We start from the raw sequence: 24,798 nt of genomic DNA, 5'->3' as shown, positions 1-24,798 counted from the left end.
AATAAAAATAGCACAGAATGTCAGAAGCTACATTTTTTGTTTATTTCAGAAGCTGGAGAGGAGGAAGAACAACAAAACAGTTAATGCACTAGCAGTTATGAAAGTGGTGCTGGGAAGTTGTGCTGTGGTGGCTTCCAGAGTTGAATGTAAACTGAAATGGGCAATTCTTGCTTCCTGATACCCTCATCTGATATATACAAGTTATAGGCAGAAAAGACTTCCTTGCAACATACTGTGTTTTGTTGAAGCATGCAACCAGAACAAAATTGTCGCTGGAATTTCTTCCATCTGCTCCCTTTGGCTACAGGTACAAGGCTGTTAATTCATTGCACACGAAAAGAAGCCTGGGGCCAAAATCCCTGTTGGCATAACTCCATGGAAGTCTCGGACTTTGCTATCCCCCTGAAGAACTAATTTTGAAAGATGCAATGGAAAAAATGAGAAATGGAAATAGCAGTCTGTGACCACCTTTCCTCATAGAACTTTCAATCATATAAAAGACTCCATGGAACATTTTACTGCATATTTCTGAGGCAAATCTCTTCAAGAACCAAACCCAGCAACAAAATTCTGAAGCAGTAGGCTGTGCTTATTTCTATGTGCAAAAAGGAATGTATGGCTTCCTATCTGTAGCAGATGCTGGATACATTGTCATAGCATTTTAATACTTGGCCATCCCTTTTTGCAAATTGTTGCTCTCTCATAAAACCATTATAGTTGGAAGAGGCCTTCAAGATAATTGAGTCCAACCGTAACCCAACTACCTCAACCACTAAACTATATCCTGAAGCACCACGTCTAAATGCTTCTTAAACACCTCCAGGGATGACAACTCCACCACCTCCCTGGGCAACCCATTCCAATGCCTATCCACTCTTTCAGTAAGAAAATTTTTATTTCTATCATTCCTCTCCATCAGGAACACATTTGATCTCTATCAGTCTAAAATACCTTGGAATAGAAGGTGGAAAAGTAACTACCTGATGGGGACCCTAGTGTTTTACACCATATATAATAGAAAAGATTTAAAAGAGGGAAATGTGTCCTCCATTGTCTTTTGGGCCTGAAGTCTATTGTGTTTGTCAACTATAGTATGAGAAAATTTTCCTATATTAAGACAGTTTGAAGAAGAGGTTTTTATTGTTACAGGAGAGTCTACAGAGAGTTGCACAGCCAAGGCATAAGAAGTACTTGGGGGTGAGAGGAATCACAAATGTCAAATACCACATGGGGAACCTTAAAATGTGAGGGTTTTGTGTGAAGGCACTTCCAACCATGTCCAGAGTAGGCAAAAGATTTTCCATGATGGTCAGTGCTGTCTCAGCTGAACAACTTAAAGGAAACCACATGGCAAATAATATCAGCATCCAGAAGAGCTTTTCTATATAAACACTGCTCTATATCATTGACATACTATTATCAGCTACGATAAAATGTCTAAAGCATAGGTGAGCCTTGAGTCTGTAAGAGCCTGTAAGAGCTATTGGTAAGAAGAAGCAGAACATGTGAAAACTCCAGGAAGCCCACTCTGTGCTCAAGTACTGGTGTTGGGATTATAATGTAACATAAACTGCATGTTCCTGTTTGGCTTCTAATGCCAGCTCTTCCTGCATGAGAATGTACATATTCATGAAAGGTCTATGCTACAAAGACAGTGTCATCTAACTGTGTCAATTCAGGAAACATGACATCTATCCCAGGAACTGTAATTATTCATAAATCACTGCAGTCCTAATAGGATTAGCACCTCTCTAAAACTGTAAGTAGGCATTTAATTGTGTACAGCATTTGACTTGTTGTGACTCATGATTGACTCATAATTCTCTTGCATCAGCTCCAGGAGAGGTGACTGGAGTAAGAAATTAAGAATAGTGGCATGGGATCATAGGATTAGTAATGGATTTAAAAGCTGGACAACAGGAATTTTGAAGGACCTGTGATACAGGTCCCAGTAGCACTTAAATATCTCTCATAATGATGTGTAGAAATTAGGAGTCTAACTACTGCAAGGAGTTTGGACTGAAGCTGGTTAGTGCTGTGAGCAAAGCCAATGAGACTTCTATTTTTGTTTATTAAAAAAAAAATAAAATCACAATAGCTGCTGGTATGCCTCCCACACTGGGATTACAGTAGCTAAGAAGTAGCCCTGTAGCCTCTGCAGAGGAGCCAGAGCATGAAAGTTAGGAGCCAAGGCAAAGAGTATGAACAGTTAACACAAGGAGCTCATCTGGAAATGCAGGCATCTCAACTAGCACCATCAGTAGGGTGAGGTGGTGTAACTCAAAAGCCATCCAGCATTTCATTCTGTTTTCTTCACTTAGCCTAGGTGTGTCCTGAGGCATCTCTGAAGAGCAATCCAGAAAGCCCAGGAGTTAGTCCATGGGAAAAGTGGTGGTTGAACTCCAGTCCTTCACTACCATTAGAGGTAGGAACTCACATTAAGTGACTTCAATAACTTTGAGTGCTACATCCAGACACAAGTACTTCACAGAGAAGAATTCACATCTTCTAAGAGTCTAAATAATCCAGAAAGTATGCAAATTGGCTTCAGCATCCTTATCAGTCTCAGAGGATGCAAGCCATCTACTCTTCCTTCCAATGGTGTGTTGACCTCCAGGCTGCACATGTGAGAGGGGCAGGGTACCCACAGCACCTACCTCCAAGTGAAGCGTCCAAGCATTCAGGGAGGCAAGTACAATGAGGTCACAAGATGAGTCCCCAGAGGGACACTAAGTCTCACAGCTGAGAAGTTTATAAGGTTAAGACCTAGGTTCCTGCCTCTGAAGTGGTCACTCCACTTACAAAATCCTTTAATAAAACCAAAAGATACCCTGTGAACAGGAACCACAGCCCTATACCTCACAGCATACTTTGTCTATCCCACATCTTGTGTAAAGGGACCTTTGTCAGTAAGTGCCAAATTCTGGTAAGGTAGCTTTCACTGTCTGGATATTTGCATAAAAAACCCTAGGCATCTAGTTCACAAGAGAACGGCACATTGAGCAAAACAGAAAGTATATTCAAGTGCAGGGACCTGGGAAAATGTTGGGATAACAAGCTGTAGTCACTTCCAGGCGAGGTTGCTGTTAGAGTTGGGGCTTTGCAATGACCTTTTGACAGAAGTTGCAAGCCCATTCACCTTTAGCTTCAAAAGCAAGCAATCATGTTACAAGATATTCTTAAAAGTGATAATTCTGAGCCATCTGGCCCCGATCAGTAGCAATGGCGAATGTGAGGGGTCTTCGGTGGTCTGTGTGGAAAGAGAATTGTCTCAGTCCTAGATCTCTTGCGTTGCCACTTGTGTGATCTATTTCAACAGAAGGAAAAAAAAAAAAAAAGAGGATTTATAAGGAGTCTTTGGTTCCCTCTTGCAAATATAGGTAATTCTTCCAAATTAGGAAGGAAGCAGCTCAAAAAAGGAATTGGAGGAAACTTGCAATAATTTTGCTGTACCATTAATGCCTGTTAATCTGCCTACTTACGTAAGACCACATTTCCTTATTAAGAGGCAGCAATGACGCTCAAGGAGATGGCCAGTGTCATGGTAAAGATCAAATAACAGCAAGGTAAATGTGGACCTGCAGCCCATGGACTTGCATCTGCAGCCAAGAAGGACCTTACTCCAGGGGACGTGACTGTTCCTGAAGCAGCCCGTGACTGTGGGAAGCCCATGCTGGAGCAGTCTGCTCCTGAGGGACTGCACCTTGTGGGAAGGACTCATATCGGAGGGGTTCATTAAGGACTCTACCCCATGGGAGGGACCCAGTGGGGAAGCACGGGAGGACCGCAAGGAATCCTTCTCCCTGAGCAGGAAGGAGTGGCAGGAAACAACAGACATGAGCTGACTCTAAACCCCATCCGCCTGTGCCACTGGGGTGGCACAGAGCTTGTAGCTGGCCTTTGTCCTCCCCATCCCACATGGTGTGTGTGTGTGGGGTGTGTGAGTGAGTGGCCACATGGCTGGTTCTTTGTTGTCAGGTTAGGCCCAAGCCATGACACTCACTCATGCAGTGGTAGGTGGCTGGCCTGCATCAGACACAAATCATGATGATGGTGACATGAGTTAGGAAAGATGAAAATGTCCTTCAACTTCAGAAAGTTCTTTGTCAGCTGAATGCAACTTTCAAGGCTTTGATTCATGCCAAGGGTTCTGCATGTGCAGCAGTTTTGTATGCTGCTTGACAATGCATGTCGGAGGCATTTATTGGAACTCTGGTTTAGGGCATGCCAGCTGTGTGATCAAGTGCTCTGAAAAGTTCAGTGATTACACTGCTGCAGGCTTTCAAGGAACCAGGCCATCAGGAACAATTTATAGGCCGGCTTTCTCTTTGCTGCCAAGTTTTGCCCCTGGTGAGATGTAGAATCCATGAGAACCTGGTCTTAGACAGTGAGTAAAGCTTTGAAAAATTAATGCTTTATAACATCCGTTTAACTGATAACGCTACTTCCAAGCTTCCTTGACTGTCCTGCATCTCTCATTCTGATTTAAAATGGATTTTGTTCTTCAGGAGTACACAGTAATTCCCAATGGTGATTGTTAGTCATAGCTTATAATATGGCTCAGCTATATTGCTCCTAGATTTCTAATCAGCTTAGCAGTGATGGAACTACTGTTGGAGAATTGCACTAAGCCTATTTCATATTCAAAACTAGACAAGCAACACCCCCTAAAAAAACCCCACAACTTTGTAATAGGAAAATGGGATAAAATAAAAAGAGTTGGCCACTTTTCACCCATGGGCCATGTCTTCTAATCCTTTGAAGTCTGCAGGAGTGACTGACTGCATGAACAAGTTACCACACGGCAAATTTACACCTCAGTAGCTATTCTGCTGAGAACATTTTCACCCCACAGCAAACATGCAGTAGCTTAGTCTTTACTCACCAAGGCACAAGCCACTTAGCACTTAACAACAATTTAAAGAACAGTCACTGCTGGGTATCTAGTACTTTGCAAAGTCACAGCTTCACTCATCTATTACTAAGTTGTAATGTTGCTGCATTTGAAATATCAGAGAGGTTATTATCAAAGTGGTCTCAGGATTCTTAAATGCTGCAAGAAGTCAGAAACAGTGTTTAGTTGCAGTTTTCAATTTGTATTTATCAAATGTAAGTCCCTTTTCTGCGATGGTCACAGTCTTCCTGGTGAAGTAAATTGCTTTGTCTCCAAACCTCAGAGATTATTAGTCCCACATTTCCACTGAATTAATGATTAATCATCTTTGAGGATCTAGGATTAATCCTTCATTTCTTCAAATTAGGAACAAAGTCAGGAGGCAGTAACAGGCCTCTTTACCCTTTTTGTCTATACAGCCTGGAGTCTTTTTGGGTATAAACCAACCAACCCTAATGTAGTATAGATCCACATAACTTTGAAGTGGGTGTTTTTGTGGGGGTTTTTTGTTCCCCAAAGCAAGAGCTCTGTGTTGGGAGGGCATGCTATGATGGTTTGTAGAGATACAAAGTATTTTTCTCCTCTGATGACTGTCACTTTGAAATCAAACCAGCTCATTTAGAAATGGTAAAACATGCCAGCTACTGATTATCACATTCACATATTTATTCAGCTGTTCTCCCAAGAAGGGATGTCTTCCACATTTGATCAGCATTCAGTGAGGAATGAAGCTCTCTGTGACACTGATTTTGGATGTTCATAATGAATTTACATCTCATGAACTGCATTTGTAGCTACTCTGAAAGAATCTAACTTTATTTTCATTCTATGCGCAGCATGGATACCTCAGACCATTTAACATTCGTAAATCAGTGAGAAGATTAAATCAAGACCTGAACTGGATGCAGTTTTTCTGCCTGTAATGTCTGTAATGAGCCACGAAACTGCATTTCAACATGACAAATTGGTTTCATTCACAATAATTATCTATATAGGTCTGAGACACCTTCCAGTTGGGTTTCATCTCTCTCTGAAAAGGCAGTAACCTTTTGTGAAATAAAAGTTCTGAATGTGTTGTGAAAGCCCCCACACAGGAGGGGACAGTTTCTTTATGACTCCTTTCTAGTCCTCTGCTCTCAATGAAACTAATTCTCTTGTCTGGTTTTCTTCTTAGCATTTTTTTGCAGTGAGTAGGATCCTGTGTTCAGACTGGTGGTGTTGGAAGAGTATCTTCGAACATGCAAGAGATAATGGTTGAAATATTTATATCTGCCACTTTAAGCTTCCCTTTCTGTCAGCAAATTGAATAAGTGTGTTAATTGTAAAATAGATAGCTAGTGCACAGCCCCACAGTGCCTGTATTTTATCACTGGTAGTAAAGGCAGCTTTGGGTACTCTGAAGTAGGTACCTAGTGTACAAGGCAAGTAAGACGAGACCAACTTAAGTTACAGAGACTAGAATGTTTTGTAAAATCCAACACTGTTTTGGTTTTTTTGGTTTTGTTTTTGGTTTTTTTTGTGTGTGTGTGTGTTTTTTGTTGTTGTTGTTGTTGGGTTTTTTTGGTATTTTGTTGGGTTTTTTTTTGTCTCTAAACCCTCTCATGACTTCTGGCACTGCAGTGCCTTTCTCGTACTAGCTTGTGTGTTGCTCTCAACATCACTGCTCCGTGGGTGGGCTCTGGGTACCACTCTAGCTGATGAAGGAAAGAGCATATTATAAGCAATTGCTGCTTTTTGAGCCCCTGTGCAGAGTTAACCATGCTTTTCTAGATTATTTTCTTTTTACTTTCAAAGCTGAGAAAGCAATATGACCTACCACAACACAGAAATGGCAGGTGTTTTCCCCCCTCTTAACTGAAGCAAAAGGAGACAGAAGGTTCTTCCTGCAGACGCATTGACTTCACTGTGCTGGTGTCCTGACATGAGAACCTTCAAAAAAGGTTAATTTTGTAGAGGAATGTGTCTTGTTCATTGAGCAAAGGAATACAACTTTTAATTGATGTAAAGATATATTGAATGTAGAAACACACAATTAGGGCCTCCTGTTTTTTACTGTTGTATAGCCCATTTACTAAAGACAGTTAACGATGTTATCAAGGTGGCAAATTATATAATTAATCGCTCTGAACTCAGGCAGTTAGCAAGGTGAAAATCAGAGGTATATGTAATGGTGCACTCTAGCACAGCTTTACTCTTTCGGATGTTTCTGGGTGTTTGCGGATTCTGGGTGTTATCTGACCCCTCTTTTCAAATATCCAGCTGGTTACACTTGGCTGTTGGATTTGCTGCAGGGTCCTTGGTGTTGACCGTGCTGGAGGCAGCTTATGTTTGTGAGCTAATGCCAGCTGCCTGTGTAATGCCACCACAGATATGACACTACATCTTGGGACATCAGAGGAGAGCCTGGTCATGGGCACATTTGGCCATTAACTTTATGGGTTGTGTTGCTGATGTTATGTGACATGTTATGATAATCATAAGCTGTAATAACAATGCTCAGCAGAGAATTGGCCTGACAAAGAGGTGAATCACTTACTACCAGAGCAGTGAGTCCCTGTGGATCAGTAGAATGGTCAGAGAGCAGCAGGAGCAGGGCAATGCTGCAAGGGAAGAAGAGCCAGGAGCATGAGTGACAACGGGGCAGGTAGGGAAGAGACCTGATGTCCCTGTCCTATGGTATCTGAGGGAGACAAGCAGAACAGACCCTGTGAGGGTAGCTGTGTTCAGCCAAGAGCCCACGTGACTGGACAAGTCCATAGTGACAAGCCAAGGCCTGAGGTGAAGCCAGGAAGTTGAGTCCACGGACAATGGCCATGTCAGTGAGATGCACCAACAGGTATAGACATGGCTGCAGCAAAGCTCTAGCAAGGACCGAGGCCAAGAGCATCACCTTAATAGCCTCATCCAAGCAAAAGGCAGTTGACCCCGAAGAGGTGTTTTGCAGATCTTTCTCACTTAGCTGTTTGAGGCTGCGCAGTTGTCTGGTACCGAAGCTGGCCACAAGCAGAGGCAGCTGTACTCCTGGAAACAAGGCAAAGATGGTGATGCACTCAGGATCCTCATATGCTTGCTGCATAGGAAGGAGAGAAGCCAAAACTCTCATTTTCAGCAGCACAATGTTAGACAGACTTGGCCATGGTATTTTATTTTCACATCTGGATTTTGATGCTGAAATCAATGTGAACCCAATGGAAGAGCTATTTTCAAAGTACCACAGCTAATTTTATCTTCCAGAATTAGACATCAGAAGTATTCCTTGGGCAGAGGAGCCTATCTTTGTCTGAGGAGCACTGGTAACTGCTTTCAATGAGGCTGACAAACTGTGAACTACTTGCAGTAGTTTCTAACTAGCTTGTACTCAGTCAGTCAGTAATAAAACCAGCTTACTTTTACATGACCTGGCAATCAAGTCACTGATTTGTTTGCATGTATCATCCTAATTTATAGAAGCACTACTACAAGCTATGCTTTAGTTAAAGACCTCCCAGGTGAAAGGGATATGCTGTGAGTGATAAGGAACTAGACAGAGCTCAAAACAAATTTAAAAAGATACATCTTTGTTCAGTTGCCTTGCCCAGTCCACTAGCAAAACTGGGAGAGTGAGCTGTGGGGAAAGCAGGACTTTAGGGAGAACAATGTTTGACTTGTTCTGTTCTTCAGTCAGTAGCCACATCTGATGTTTTTCTGATGCAAAACCACTAATGCCTTTTTGACTGTAGAAATACTGAGTAAGTATATCAGGATTTAACTCAGAAAACTTCTGAAAGGGACATAAAAATCCATGAAAGCAGAGGTGCTTTCAGGAAATTAATTCCCATCAGTTGTTATGTTGCTTTGATCACTTTGTCCATGCAGTCTCCTTTATAGAATATTAATACTTCTTAATGCCAATTTAAACTGATATAAGAGGATAGAATCACTTTGGACTTAAGTTTGGTTGATGCATCATGGAATCATAGTATGGTTTGGGTTGGAAGGCACCTTATAGATCATCTTGATCCAACACCCCTGCATGGGCAGGGACACCTCCCACTAGATCAGATTGCTCAGAGCCCTGTCTAGCCTGTCATAGGAATATTTGGATGAAAATTAAAGAACTTTGGTAACCTGCTCTGTAATCTGAATGATGTCAATACTATGGTACCTGTTTCAAATGTAGGGTTTTTTTTCAATAAAAATGTGAGGTTGCCATGGGTATTTGTGACCACTGTGTACTGAAAGTTTTATTACTCAGCTTTTATTCTGGAATTGGTTTAACAAACAGGGCTTATCAGCCTACTACTACCTGTTTCATCACTGAAGAACAGGAAATTCTTTGTCAGAATCTTGTTTTTTTCTTACCTGTGCTAAATCAGCATGAAGTCCATGACTAGAAACAATTTGAGACAAAGAATTTAAAGGTATATATAGTGACTTTTTTGTCTTATCTAATTTCTTTGCACAAGGAGACATTACAAAGCAATGAAAACTGAAAGGAGTGGGATTTCAGATGCCTGCCTGACAAATGGCAATGCCAAAGTGGCTTGAACCTTTAAGACATAATGTAGTAAATTGAACTGGCAATTTATTAAATTCTACTTCACCACATCCCCCTCAAAGGAGCTGACAAACATTCATTTCTGGGTGGAAATCTATTAAAAACCCTTTCATGCCACACTTAGTATCCTATAAAAAAATACTCTGCCAGTCTTTAACATCCTTCTTTCTCCTCAGATATCTGAGCAAAAAGAGGATGTGTTGCATGCCCTGAAGATCCAAAATTTGTTTTAAAAAATCATTAAGAATATCTGAGGCCTCAACTTCAAGGATTTCTCTTAGTTTCTGTTAGCTGTGTGTCTGGATCTTGTGGCATGCACACATGGACAAGATCAGAGGATATCTGAGGCAGCCAGTGAACTTGAAGTTTTTCTCACACTGACCTATCTCCCCAGTAGTTTTAACAGAAACAGAAAGTTGGAAACATGGGCTAAAAAGAGCCAGTAAGAACTTGCTTGGAGTTACATTTTTAATAGCTGTGATACGGTAATTTCCTTAACAGAAGCTGGCAACTTCCCACCCAAGGGAAGTATTGACAACCTTCATCAGCGATGGGCCCATTTCTTCTTCACTAGCCCCCCTTAACTAACTACACTGAAGTGCCAGGTTTCTCATATCTTTTGGAAACACAGTTGATGAGAATTGTTATAGTGGAGATTAAAATGTTCTACTTGTCTACAAGGCAGAAGAACCCTAATTTTTTTCACCTGGCATTACAGAAGTCAAGAAGGAATGTAGAAAAAAATCTATTGTTATGCTGTCATTTTTTATTACTCGATTTCTGTGACTCATTTTTGTTGCCAGTAGGTAAAAAAAATAAGATGGAAGTATTGTAGTCTTGCCAAAGTTTTCTTATCTGCTCAGCTGGAAGATTTGTTAAGTGAGAAGACTAGCGGGAACGTATTAATTTATTCTTACATTGTGAGAATACAACTAATTTTTTTTTCCATCTCACCAGCTGTTTCTTACAACCCGACTGGTAAAGGCTTCACTTTTAAGAATACAACTTTAACTGCTGAAGTGTTGGAAAGTGTTACATTGACTAAACATTTCTAAACATCTGAAGATTCTGTTTCCACTTAATCTGAGTTGCCTACCATGGATTATCAACTTTAATGCAAGGATTTTTCTTCACTCAGCAGCGAGCAGTGCAGGCAGCAGTCTCGTGCATTCCCTTGCAGAGGGAGAGCTCTGCACAAGCTTACCAGTGTACACTGTAAGCTTTCCTGGTGATACCAACACGATAATGGTGTTGAAGCATATCTGGAAGCACATTCAATTCCAGGGAAGTCAACAGGCAAGGTTAGAGCTAACAGCTAAGGTTAGAGTATGTAGGACTGACTGCCTTATTGCATGAAATTGCAGCATTGTACAGGGAAATAAACAACAGCAGTCTGGAAGAGAAATAGTGAATTTCTGGCTCCCTGGCTTACCCTGAAGGTATTGGAGTGACTTATCTTCTGTAAGTGTCAAATATGAAATTCAAAGTGATTCTACTCCTAGAAGACATTGATGATGAGCCAACATGTTCTGTCTATTTGATGGCTTTTATTATGAACTAGCATAGGTTTTAAAAACTTATGAAGGTAGACTAATGGAGTATGAACCTACAGTCTGCCAAGCTGCCAGACCATCTGCTTAGTTTTTCAACCATCCAGTGCCCCAGACAGATTGTAATTTTAGTCCTCAGCAAGCAAGATTTACCTTCAGTGTCCATGTAGTTTCAGAAATGATTCCCCTTTGACAAACCCCCAGGGACCTGAAAGGCCAAATTAGATGCTTTTCCATTTAGTAAGGAATGTATTGACTCAGGAACATGAAATCAAAATTGTTTTCTGTATTGAAGGCATCCAACAAAAAAGGAAAATGTATTTTGGTTGATTCCCACATTTACAATGAGTACAATTCCCAAAGTGAGCAAGACATGCTTTCTCAGTAGACAGCTCATTACCAGCTTAAAAACAGCTAGAATAAATGTACTTAAGGCTCCATGAAGGACCTAAATCACTGTGCATTCGTTTTCATTATCATCACACGGAACAAAATATCTGGCCTTTAAAGAAACAGGTAAATAAATTAGTTTAGCAAATATACATATAATGACTCTTTGAATAGAATAATTTGGTCTCTTTCTATAAAACATCGGCCATTTTCTATTGCTGAGGTACATTAGTAGTATATTTTATTACTTTTTTTAAAATTTACAATTCATTAAACCATAAATTACCTTTTTCCAAAACCCCTGAGGCTCTTTGCACTGCCAGGAGAATGGACAGGTCCTTGCTAAAGTCCTTAATTCACTCACTGATGATTTGCCAGCAAAGTGCTGGTGCTCTACTTGCCATTATGAGGGCTTCATTAATTTTACAGAATATATCAGAGTACATTAGTCTGATGTATTGTCAAAAATAATTATAGTGTAGTCACACTCTGGAAGGCAGACACATAAAAATGCCGTATTCTTACTCAAGAGATCACTTGTGCACATACAGTCAGATCTGCCTGTTTTGTGACAGAAAGACTCTTTTTTTTGGTGTTTAGTTCTGCAAGCACCTTATAGAATCATAGAATCATAGAATCATAGAATCCTAGGGGTTGGAAGGGACCTCGAAAGATCATCTAGTCCAACCCCCCTGCCAGAGCAGGGTCACCTAGAGTACATCACACAGGAAGGCATCCAGGCGGGTTTTGAATGTCTCCAGCGAAGGAGACTCCACAACCTCTCTGGGCAGCCTGTTCCAGTGCTCTGTCACTCTTACAGTAAAAAAATTTTTCCTGATATTCCTCTTAAACCTCCTATGCTCCAACTTGTATCCATTACTCCTTGTCCTATCACTGGTCTTCACTGAAAAAAGCTTAACTCCATCGTCTTGACACTCACCCTTTACATATTTGTAAACATTGATGAGGTCCCTCCTCAGTCTCCTTTTCTCCAAACTAAAGAGACCCAGCTCCCTCAGCCTTTCCTCATAAGGGAGATGTTCCACTCCCTTAATCATCCTTGTGGCTCTGCGCTGGACTCTTTCAAGCACTTCCCTGTCCTTCTTGAACTGAGGGGCCCAGAACTGGACACAATATTCCAGATGTGGCCTCACCAATGCAGAATAGAGGGGGAGGAGAACCTCTCTTGACCTACTAACCACACCCTTTCTAATACACCCCAGGATGCCATTGGCCTTCTTAGCCACAAGGGCACACTGCTGACTCATGGTCATCCTCCTGTCTACCATGACCCCCAGGTCCCTTTCACCTACACTGCTCTCCAGCAGGTCAGCCCCCAACCTGTACTGGTACATGGCGTTTTTCTTCCCCAAATGCAAAACTCTACACTTGCTCTTGTTAAACTTCATCAGGTTTTTCCCCGCCCAAGTCTCCAGCCTGTCTAAGTCTCTCTGAATGGCAGCACAGCCTTCTGGTGTGTCAGCCACTCCTCCCAGCTTGGTGTCATCAGCAAACTTACTGAGGGTACATTCTGTGCCCTCATCCAGGTCGTTGATGAAGATATTGAACAACACCGGTCCCAGTACCGACCCCTGAGGGACTCCACTAGTCACAGGCCTCCAACTAGATTTTGCCCCATTGACTACAACTCTCTGACTTCTTCCTTTCAACCAGTTCTTGATCCACCTCACTGCCTGATCATCAAACCCATACTTGATCAACTTATCTACAAGGATGCTGTGGGAGACAGTGTCAAATGCTTTACTGAAATCAAGATAGACCACATCTACCGCTCTACCATCATCTATCCACCTAGTAATTTCCTCATAGAAGGCTATGAGGTTAGTCAAACATGACTTACCCTTGGTAAAACCATGTTGACTGCTCTTGATGACCCCCATCTCCTTGATATGTCTAGAGATAGTGCCAAGGACAAGTTGTTCCATTACCTTTCCAGGGATGGAGGTGAGGCTGACCGGTCTATAGTTACCCGGGTCCTCCTTCTTGCCCTTCTTGTAGACTGGAGTGACATTTGCTATCCTCCAGTCCTCAGGCACCTCTCCAGTTACCCATGACTTACCGAAGATGATGGAGAGTGGACTAGCAATGACCTCCGCCAGCTCCCTCAGCACCCTTGGATGCATTTCATCCGGACCCATCGATTTATGGATGTCCAGATTATGCAACTGATCCCTAACCCAATCCTCATCTACTATGTCCTCACCTATCTTGACTACTTCTGGGGTTATATGAATCTGGGGCTCATGGGAAAAGCCTGCAGGAGTAAAGACAGAGGCAAAGAAGGCATTCAGCACCTCTGCCTTCTTCATATCCCCTGTCACCAGGGCACCCACCTCATTCAGCAGTGGGCCTATATTGCCTCTGGTATTAGCTTTGTTGGCTATGTATTTGAAAAAGCCCTTTCTACTGTCCTTAACCCGACTTGCAAGGTTAAGTTCCAAGGAGGCCTTAGCTTTCCTAGTTGCCTCCCTACATTCCCTGACAACATTCCTATATTCCTCCCAAGTGATCAGTCCCTCCTTCCATGATCTATAGATTTTCCTCTTCCACTTGAGTTTCCCCAGCAGTTCCTTTTTTAACCACGCTGGTCTCCTAGCTCCCTTACTAGATTTTCTACCCATTGGGACACACTGATGCTGTGCTTGCAAGAAGTGGTCCTTGAATATTGTCCAGCTATCTTGAGCCCCTTTACCTTCTAGCACTCTGTCCCATGGGACTTCCCTTAACAATTGGTTGAGGAGGCCGAAGTTTGCTCTTTAGAAGTCCAGGGTTCTGGTCCTGCTGGAAATTCTGTTCCTCCCACACAGGATCCTGAACTCCACCATCTCATGGTCACTGCAGCCAAGGTTGCCATTGACCACCACTGCTTCAATAAGGCCCTCCTTGTTGGTGAGCACAAGATCCAGCAGCGCTCCTCTTCTAGTCGGCTCATCCACCATTTGCATTAAGAAGTTGTCATCAATGCATTGGAGGAACCTCCTAGACTGTGAAAGGCTGGCTGTGTAAGTCTTCCAGCAGATATCGGGATAGTTAAAATCTCCCATGAGGACCAAGGACTACAGTTGTGAGGCTGCTTTCAGCTGCCTGTAGAAAGCCTCATCAACTTCCTCATCTTGATCAGGAGGTCTGTAGTAGACCCCCACAACTGTGTCACCCATACTACCCTGTCCTTTAATTCTTACCCACAGAATTTCAACTCGCCCCTCATCAGCCCCTGTACAAAACTCAATACATTCTAGTTGCTCTCTCACATAAAGAGCAACTCCACCACCTCGCTTCCCCACCCTATCTTTCCTAAAAAGCACATAGCCATCCATGGCCACATTCCAGTCGTGTGAGCTGTCCCACCATGTCTCTGTTATTGCTACCAGATCATAACCCTTAGACCGCACACAGACCTCTAACTCTTCCTCTTTATTCCCCATGCTGTGTGCATTGGTGTACAGGCATTTCAGGAAGCAAGTAGAGCACATCGATGGGACTAAATCCTCCTTAGCCCATCCTCCTACAGGCCCTGGTATGTTCCTCTTGGGCTTGTCCCTAACAGACCCAGCTTTCTCCCCTTCCCCCTTCACATCTAGTTTAAAGCTCTCTCAATGAGCCCTGCTAAGTCCTGCCCCAAAAGCCTTTTCCCCCTCTGGGACAGGTGCATCCCACCTGCCACCATCAGGCCAGGTGTCTCATAGAGCAGCCCATGATCAAAAAAGCCAAAGCCCTGCCTTTGGCACCAGTCTCTTAGCCATTCGTTCATCATTAAACTCTTCCTACTTATCTCTCCACCCATTCTTGCAGGAGGTATGGAGGCAAACACGACTTGTGCTCCAGACCCCCTAACTAGCCGTCCCAGGGCCCTGAAGTCTCTCTTCATTGCCCTTACATTTCTTGTAGTAATTTCGTCACTGCCAACCTGAAAAATCAGCAGTGGGTAGTAATCAGATGGATTTACCATACTAGAGAGTTTCCTTTTAACATCTCTAATGCGAGCCCCAGGGAGGCAGCAGACCTCCCTGTGGGATGGGTCAGGTCTACAGATGGGCCCTTCTGTTCCCCTCAGAAGGAAGTCACCCACCACAATTACCCTCCTTTCCTTCTTAGTTGAAGAAGTCCTGAGTCGTGGAGCTGAGCGACAAGTCATAGGCGGTTCACTAGACAAATCTGTCACTCCAGCTTCATTTTCCTTTCCCTGAAGTTCCAAGACCTCATACCTATTCTTCAAGGGCAATTCGGAGGATGGATGGAGTTGGGAGGGTTTTTTCTTGCCTCTCCGAGGACGGACCTCCCTCCATTCCTCCATGTTCCTAAAGTTCTCTCCTTCTGCCTGAGAACAGGAGGGGAGGGGATCCATCACTTGTTCTAGCATCTCTTCCTCCTGCCCTTGCCTCAGGGTTTGACAGATATATGCAGAATATAATTAACATCAAATGTGTTGAATCCCTCAGGGGCATTTACAACATGGTGATCACCAAACCTGAGGTGGAGTTATGCACAAATGTTAGAAAAGCACAGCTGGAACATCTTAGGGCTGACAGATCTTGAATCAATTCATAGCTTGACTTTCGGTAGTCATCAAAGCAGACATAACAAGAAGAGAAGATATAGTCTGAGTTTCAGAAGGCAGGCAGAATTTCCAGGGCTGGCAGAGCATGTCTTATTAATAAAGGGAGTGTGTTTTATTGGAAAGTAATTAAGATATAACAAACATCGAACCCCAAAATGCTGTTTTATATCACTTTTCAAACAACACTGTAAAATTAAGCTGTAGTTTTCCAGTGTTATATTTTATTGTTCAAGAGCCTTGTTTCAGTGAGACTACTCTCTTAATAATTTTGCTTAATTTTTTATTGATTTCACATAACCTTATAATTTTGAGTGTGTCATCAGCTCAATCATGGATATAATCAAATCACTCTTATTACTTTTCAAAATATATGCATTTGGTGTTAAAATGAAAAGTAATGATGTAATAATTTATAAGTAAGTTTCCTCCTTCTAAAAAAAGTTTTATACTGGGCATTTCTCATGAGCCAATAACAGCAGTGACATTTTTACTGAGCATTTGCCCTTCAGATGTGTCACAAAGAACCTTTAATGAATCTTTCTATGCCTGCTAGCGGTAGAAAGCAGGATATAAAGCAGAACCTCTTCTCACTTGTGCCTTATCTGCAGATTACTTCCCTAAACTGCAACAGCAGGACAATATTTCTGTGCTAGATCCAGTGGCCTAGCAAGAGGTGAGAGGGGTGAAGATGTGTTCACCAGAGGAATATCTGTCCCACTTCTTGCCTGCACCTTCACACACACAGCTGCTGCTAAAGTCCAGATTGGATCCTGTTTCTACTCAGCAGCTGCTTAAGCATGATGCACGTGTGCTTTGTAACACACTTGGTTTTCCATACACTGTTTTCAATATACCTAAAGTCATGCTTCACTGCATGCCCAAATGCACTTTAGTTTCGAGGTTTTTATCTGCTAGATGCCTGACACCTAAGTCCAGTGGGGATAAGTGATTTTTTATATCTTCTCAGCTAAAAACCTACACAAAACAAAATGCCAGCAAATGCTCCTTTCTTAAACAGGGGAGAATTCAAGTTAATATTTATTATATATTACCCTAACCCTCTTCACACTTACCCAACAAATGACATGCTTCAGTTCCTTCCCACACCTTAGACAGGACTGCAGAACAAAACCATCTGTACCTTGGATAATTGAACCTTGAATGAGGAAAGGCTGAGGGACCTGGGTCTCTTTAGCTTGGAGAAGAGGAGACTGAGGGGTGACCTCATCAGTGTTTACAAATATGTAAAGGGTGAGTGTCAGGATGATGGAGCCAAGCTTTTTTCAGTGATGACCAGTGATAGGACAAGGGGCAATGGATGTAAACTGGAGCATGGGAGGTTCCATGTGAATATCAAGAAGAACGTCTTTACTGTGAGAGTGGCAGAGCACTGGGACAGGCTGCCCAGAGAGGTTGTGGAGTCTCCTTCACCAGAGACATTCAAAACCCACCTGGACACGTTCCTGTTTGATGTGCTCTAGGTGACCCTGTTCTGGCAGGGGGGTTGGACTAGATGATCTTTCAAGGTCCCTTCCAACCCCTAGGATTCTGTGATTCTGTGATTCTGTGAATGCTGATCAGTTGTTCTTACATCATTAGGAATGTAAGTGCTCTGACTGGGTGACTGAAGTTATCTGGGATGGATCTGGGTTCATTGGAAGAGTAAAGTCAATGTGGATTTCCTATCAGAGACCAGGAAAGAATTGAATAACTTTTGGGGGGCAGCAACATGAGATATTAAGGCATTTCTAGACTATTCCTTCTTTGCAGTCATGTTTCAAAAAGGGTTGTACTCTCAGAATAGCCCTCAGGCCCTTCCTGTACTACAGCCCCAGCAGAAGTCATCCTGCAGGGATGCCATCCTGTTGGGAATGGCATTTAGTGTCATTTAGGGTTTTTTTTTTCCATACTCCTTGGTGATGTTGAATAAAATGATGCTAGATTAAGAAAATAAAAAATACACACTTCAAAATAAAAGTTGCACTTCAAGAACTTAGAGAGAACATTTGATAGGGGTAGTTACATAAGATCACACAGTATGATTTTCATACACTAACATTTTCATTAAATAGTCCTTATTTTTCCCTGAATACTGTACCAAGCTCAATAAGATGTCTAACAAGAATACTGAAAATAATCTCTGTCAGCTAAGATAATTAATATTTGGAGTAGCTTCTGCCTAATTTTTTGATATATATTCCAATGTAGTGTCCAAGGAGAACTCAGTGATGTGTAGGGACCCACACGCAGCACATACACCTCTGGTATAACTGCCCTAAGTGCTGAAAATTTACTTTGGTGAAAATTTCTGCTGCAGAGAACCAGTGATTTAGTGGCAGGAGGATATAGCTGGCTGCATAGATGAGAGTATCTAATTTGCAATTCTGAGCACACCCCAGCTCTGTGTGAAACAACCTCCTTGCAAATAAATATCCTTAGACTAACACAGCTGGAACCCCATGCTGCCATTCTTATAGCATAGCCCCAAAATAATTACTACACTTCTTGCTATAAATTTTGAAATTATAATTACCTTTTTTTTTTTTTTTTTTTTACACTATTTGTATATTTAATACTGCAGAATACATTCAGAAAGGCAGCCCTTTGTTTATACTTTTTACATTTATATTCCTGGAGCTTATAGTGGTACCAAAAATGTAGTTATGGTTAGCTTTAGAGAGGTAAACCTGCTTTCATTTTATATTTCCAATAAAGGGAACTGTGCTATGCTATACCATGGGGCAATGTCCTGGTTTGAGCCAGGATGAAGCCAATTTTCCTTTTACTGATTTTTTTTTTTTCCTTCAGTGAGCTTTCTTTTAACTAACACCAGGGTGTTCCAACTAAGACTGATAACAGCTGGAATGTTTTTCTAACTGCTGGGTCTTCAAGGTCACATCCCTGCCCTGCCGGCTCAGACACTACAGGGAGATCTGTGACCCCCTGTAGGAGGCTGAGTTAGACAGCAAAGCTGGCCAGAGATGTTCCATTCCATGTATCTACGTAAGCTCAGAGGAAGGTCAGAGATCACAGAAGACAACTTCCTTCCTGCTTCTCCTTCCCTTCCCTTCCCTTCCCTTCCCTTCCCTTCTCTTCCATCCATGGCCGGCATCCAGGGAGGACTCCGTCCATCCATCACCATCGACCCCCAGGCTTGAGCTCTCCTGACCCTCATCACTCTGCTCTCTTTCCAGCAGCTCTGGGACTTTTCAGGACTGTTCGCAGCTCAGGAGATGCTGCAGGAGTTGCTGGGGTTGGGAGAGGCAATAGGGGTTTTGTACATTCCCTGAACACATTTGTATATGATTGTATATATTTTCTGATATCATTAGTGTTTAATTAAAGCTGTGTAGTTTAGTTTTCAATCCAGCAAAGTTTCTCTCTTTTTCGCTCTCTCCTTCCCTGCCTGGGTGGGAGGGGGAGGGGATCAAGAGCATTGTTGTCGGACCTGAATCAAATGGTGACAGGTAGAGAAGTGGAAAGACACACTCAGACTCTTTGTAGATTTTTCTTTTAAAGAAGAGACATAGAATTAATTGCATCAAGTGCCTCTCAGCACTTCAGTTCTGACTGGGTTATCATGTTGAAACAACCACTATTCCATAGTCATTGTTACCTTCATCCACCCAACAAAGCGTGGATCTTCCCTAGGACATATATGAAAGAACACGATATAAGAAATGGGTAACACCAGAAGTCCATTGAGTCTAGTATCTTATTTCCAGCATCAGCCTTAAATAGGTATCTAGGGAAGAATATAAAATTAGGACAACTAGATGTAATTTCCTCTAATATGCTCTCAACTGCCAGCTATTTTCAGGTCACAGGCCTCTTGAAACAGATGTTGTTTGTATTTATTTAGAAACTTTAAACATGTAAACTTTTAGCATCCACATTTTTTGTCAACTACCCTTTACATGAGGGACCAACTTCTCTGCTTTGTCTTTTGTCTGGCTTCTGCTAGCTTAATTTGTTGCTCCCTCATCCTTTCATTGCATTACTTTCATCAGAAATATCACAACAGCCTGTTCCCAGCCCACTCTTCCAGCTCATTCAAAAATTGTATCAAATAGCAAAAAAGCCCACAGAGTTCCCTCCAGTTTGAGAAGTGAAAAATTGCCTCTCCGTTCTGTTTCCTATTTATTTACCATTTATTCATCCAGAAAAGCACTGCCCTCCTTGCTCCATGGCTGCTTCATTTCCTAAATGATCTTTGGCAAAGGGCTTAGTCAAAAGTCTTTTGGAAATCCAAGAAGACAGGATGATCTTGTTCACGGTCCATGTTCAACTCCTCAAACAACTTGTTCATAAGGCAGAATTTCTCTTCACAAAAATCTGAGTCTTCTCAAGTAGATCACAACTGAAGTCTTTTCAGTAGTTCCCAGTGACAGGATGAGGGACAACAGGCACAAGCTGGAACACAGGAAGTTCCATTCAAATATGAGAAAAAACTTCTCTACTATGAGGGTGACAGAGCACTGGAACAGGCTGCCCAGGGAGGTTGTGAAGTCTCCTCTGGAGATACTCAAAGCTCACCTAGATGCAGTCTGGGTTATGTGCTCTAGGGGATCCTGCTTTAGCAGGTGGGTTGAGCTAGATGGTCTGTAGAGGTCCCTTCCAATTCTGACAATCCAGTGATTCTGTAAGTGAGTGGCAGTGCTGCTGCCAGTATTTCAATGAGTAACAAGTGTGCAGGTGAGTGCATAGATTCAAGCACCCACAAAGATACCAAATTAAACCACAAGCTACATTAAACCATAAAAAATAACCAAGGAAGAAATTAATATTCACAACATTTAAAAAATAACTATGGGGGTACTCACACAGCCCACCCTTGGGCAAATGGCCTGAATAACAATACTTGATAACATGAGTGTGAGCCTAAATAGTGTCCACGTGTATGGATTGAATACACAAAACTGTCTGGAGGACATTTGCTCATGCTAACTGATCATGTTAAAGATGAAGGTGACCATCAGCCTCCAACTGATAGTGTTAAAGGGGAAGAAAGACCATCAGTAGATTAAGCTGCAGCCAAGGAACTTCAAAGAGAGCTTTGAAACAAAAAGAATCAGCCTGTAAACAAGTGCAAAAGAAGCATGAAAATTGGTAGCTATGGGGGAGACACCTTGGAGGGCAACCAGCAATAGTCAAACCTAGTCTGACACTGCCAGAAGCTGCCCTGCCAGCATTGCAGTTTCCATCTATGTCAGACAGAGCATTGTCCCCACAGGATGTCCTGTGGAGCCTGTGCTCAGCGGTGGTGCGAGGATATGGGGTGCTACACGTGGGGACCCACACCCAGGGTACACATGTAGGGGCATGTGGAGGGACCTTTCTTCTCTTGCAGGAGACATGGTCTATCTGTTGTATTACTGATATCAATCCTGAATGTACTGCTGGTGAGTTGCATTGCTAACATACCAAGAAACTGCTTCAGTCCTTATTTGATTTAAATGATGAGAATGGAACCATCCTCCTCTGCTACACTATTTTGGAAGTGGACTGTAACACAAGAGAAATCTTTCATTGGAGGCCACTGCTTTGCTGGCGAGGTTGCTACTTTCAGCTATCTATCTAATGGCTCATTTTCAATTTGTATGAAATTAATTGCTCCAGCAGATATTGCTAAAGGAGCTGTAGAGTGACTGGGTTTAAAAAAGCTACATCAAACTTTGTCTCTGCTAATGTTTTCAGCTGTTGTGCAAAAAGAGAAATCTCTGATCCATGTTTAGTGGAGCTTGGTATGTCCAGAGTAGGGAGATGCAAAGCCACTGGGTTACAGCTAGTCTGTGACAGATTTGCAAGCAAGGCCTTGAGAGAGCAGAGGTGTGTAGAAGTCATCTGCCCCAGGGTAGATCTCTGCAGTGGCAGAACCTGAGCTGGTCAGGTTCCCTCAACCACTAAAAATCAGTCCTAAGTCATGAAAACCCTCATCAGAAAACAGATATCTGAAACGGGTCCGTTTTTTTGGATCTGGAGAGGTTTTCTGCCATTAACCCTGCTTCCTTCAGTTAATTTTCCAGGGAGGATGGAATAGCTACTTCAGGAGAGGATATCTACCTTGTAGATAACTAAGGTGGGATTCAGCTTGCAGGTAAAGACATGTAAATATTTACAAACAGTTTCAGTGCCTTGGCACCTCGTCTAAGTGATCAAAGTCTGACCAATACCATTGATGAAGTCTGGAGAGTTGCTCAACTTACCATGTGACAGTGTTAATGTTTAGGTGAATATCTCCACTGTCTGTATTTACCTGTAAGTCTCACCTTCAGCAGGACATTCTTATTCTCTCTGCATTAACTAGCAGTAACAAAAAAACCCCAAAAAACCCCCACCAAAACCAAACCCACAAGACCCCAAGCAAACAAAAAAGGTAATGACAATTGAACCATTTCAAAGTTATTTTGATAGCACAGGTCCTCAGCTCCAGCCTCTTTTAACACTGTGAAGTTTGTCACTTTTTATTAGTTAGTGTGTAAAAGAGATGGGCACTTAGCACTGAGTATCTGTAGCTTGTGTTTGCTGTGATAGAGGACTGAGAGAAACAAAGCATGTCTGCCCTCTAACTGAACATTCAAAGAAGGAGAGATCCTTCTAGGTGGGACTTTGGCCAAGGATTTAAGATACTGAGGTCCAACTCCCAGATTTGCCATATGCATTTAATATGACTTTGGAAAAAGCATTTAACTTCCCATTAGAAAGACCTACTGAGTTATCTATAAAGGAGAATATAGCTGGTTTTTTTCCTCTTTCAATGTGTTTATACTGGATACTCTCTGAGACAAGGATTGCCCTGTGCAATAGTGCACTTTTTTGGGAGGCTGCAAGTAAAATGAAACAAATGAACAGTAAAGCCAAAAATCCAAAAGTCTGTTTCAGGGGTGGTGTTGGTGAACAAGAAACAGAGACAAGAATGTCTCAATTGAAACACATTGCAAAGGTATCCTGGTCTGGTACATCTCATGGAGAGGTCTGCAGCTCCTGCAGGTGGTTTCCATTGCCTAACAGGGTGGCTCAGCGTCTGGTCAGTGATGACTTTGCAGCCTGATCAAAGCAGAAGGGACCTTCAGCACTGTGAAATACGATTGCCTCCTGAAATGGATGAGAAGGTGCCCTGGCTTGAAAGTACGGGAATAAAAATTTCCCTATGGCTACCCTAGCCTGAGACTGCCCAGTTCCCCCCTCAGCAGCAGTTTTCTCCCTGCAGAAGAACATTGTTTGCTGGGCAGATCACCATCCCCCTTCTCCCTGAGTAGGACCAGCTTGACAGCTCCAAAGCTATTGTGTACTGTCACTGGGATCCTGGACTCAGGTGCCCTTATCTGCTGCTGAGTCTGGGTTGGGACTTTCCTGCTTGGGAAGCAATTACTAACTGAGGAGTGTGGGTTCCATATTTACATATTTGTTTACATTTTTATCATTATTACTACCACTTCATAAAAAAACTACTAGTAGTTTTCTCCCAACTTTAAAGTCTCTCTCCCTTATTCCCCTTTTTATCTTCCCCTGAGAGAGTAGTGGGAGGGGATAACAGAGAGCATCTGTCACCTGATTCTTGCCTAGAACTGTGACAGTAGGGAAACAGACTGCAAAAATAATGCTCTGGCAAAGGCATTAATTTCATGCAGTGTGCTCAACACTCCTCTAATTTCAATGACCTTTCCACATTTCTTTTCCATTTATGTAAATACATTCATGCCTCAGATCCACACTGAAACCCAAGCTGGGCTGTGAAATATTCCAAAAATCCTTTCAAAAGATTTTGCTCTTATTACTATTTCATACAAATTGCTTCAATGTAATTAATTAAACTGGACATTTGAACAGTAAGAAAAGGTTCTTCACTGAAAGGGTTCTTAGTCACTGTGACAGGCTCCCCAGGGAAATGGTCACAGCACCAAACCTGTCAGAGTTCAAGGAGCATCTGGACAACACTCTTAGTCATATAGCTTAGCTTTAGGTAGTCCTGTGAGGAGCAGGGAGCTGAATGAGATGATCCTTACGGGTCACTTCTAACTCAAGATATTCTACAGTTCTATGAAATAATGTACATTACTTTTAAGAAGAAGCTGCTTGCAAGTCATTGCAGAAAATACTGTAGTTGACTGCTAAGTGACCAGACACGTATTTGAACACACCCTTTTGAGTCCTCTAAAAGAAAACTTAAGCTTTTTATCCTCCCTGAATAATGCAGTCAGGCTTGAAATGTAGTATCTCATGCCCTATTAACTTCTCCTTTAGGGAGACTCAGGCACTCCCTCTTTTATGTAGTCTTCTGTGAAAATCTTAATGTTTAAAACAAAGGACAGTAAAACATGCTGCTGCTGAACTCACCTACCTCACACAGCACGGCATCGTGTGGTGAGGCAAATGCCTCTGAGATGACAAAAACTTATAGTGTTTATTTTCACTGTCAATTGAGGTAGGACAGAATTTACTGTAGCAAATGAGTCTAACACCAGTGGAAGTGATGAGCTGAGTCTGTGATTCTGCAGAAAGCAAAGCCTTTCTCTGTTTTTCACATTTTTCAGCCACTTAATATCAATTTCAGCCAATTTTTCCTTTGAGTAAAAGCTGAGGTGTGTATTATGCTCTGATTCTGTCCTGCTTGGAGGCTACAGGGCACTAGCTGGGGGCTAGGTGCTTTCAGTGGCCAGGAGCAGTGTTATCTGTAGCACTGCTAAGCAGTCCCTACCAAGGTGCTGCTCCTTTTATGAAGTGTTTAATTTCGTGCTCAAGGCTGAGATCTCAGGAGTACTTTTTATTTTACTTCTTCCCCACCATTCTCATCTTCAGGTCTAGACTAATGAGCTGCACAGAAGAACTAAGATGAAAGGAAAACTGC

General features: G+C 42.3%; 1 protein-coding gene across 1 annotated transcript in view; it reads right to left on the bottom strand.

Annotated features, from left to right (window-relative positions):
• Positions 1-24,308, bottom strand: part of RFXAP (regulatory factor X associated protein) — a 50,874-nt gene extending 26,566 nt beyond the window's left edge. The window contains exon 1 of the mRNA XM_051608530.1: positions 24,292-24,308. Within this exon, the coding sequence (XP_051464490.1) occupies positions 24,292-24,308 (17 nt within the window). The remainder of the gene's footprint in view (positions 1-24,291) is intronic.
• Between the last annotated feature and the right edge of the window lie 490 nt (positions 24,309-24,798).

Source organism: Apus apus, chromosome 1 (genome assembly GCF_020740795.1).
Source record: "Apus apus isolate bApuApu2 chromosome 1, bApuApu2.pri.cur, whole genome shotgun sequence".
In the NCBI taxonomy this organism is placed as follows: domain Eukaryota; kingdom Metazoa; phylum Chordata; class Aves; order Apodiformes; family Apodidae; genus Apus; species Apus apus.
The sequence above is the reverse complement of the archived record's forward strand: the minus strand, read 5'-3'. Positions and strand labels throughout refer to the sequence as shown.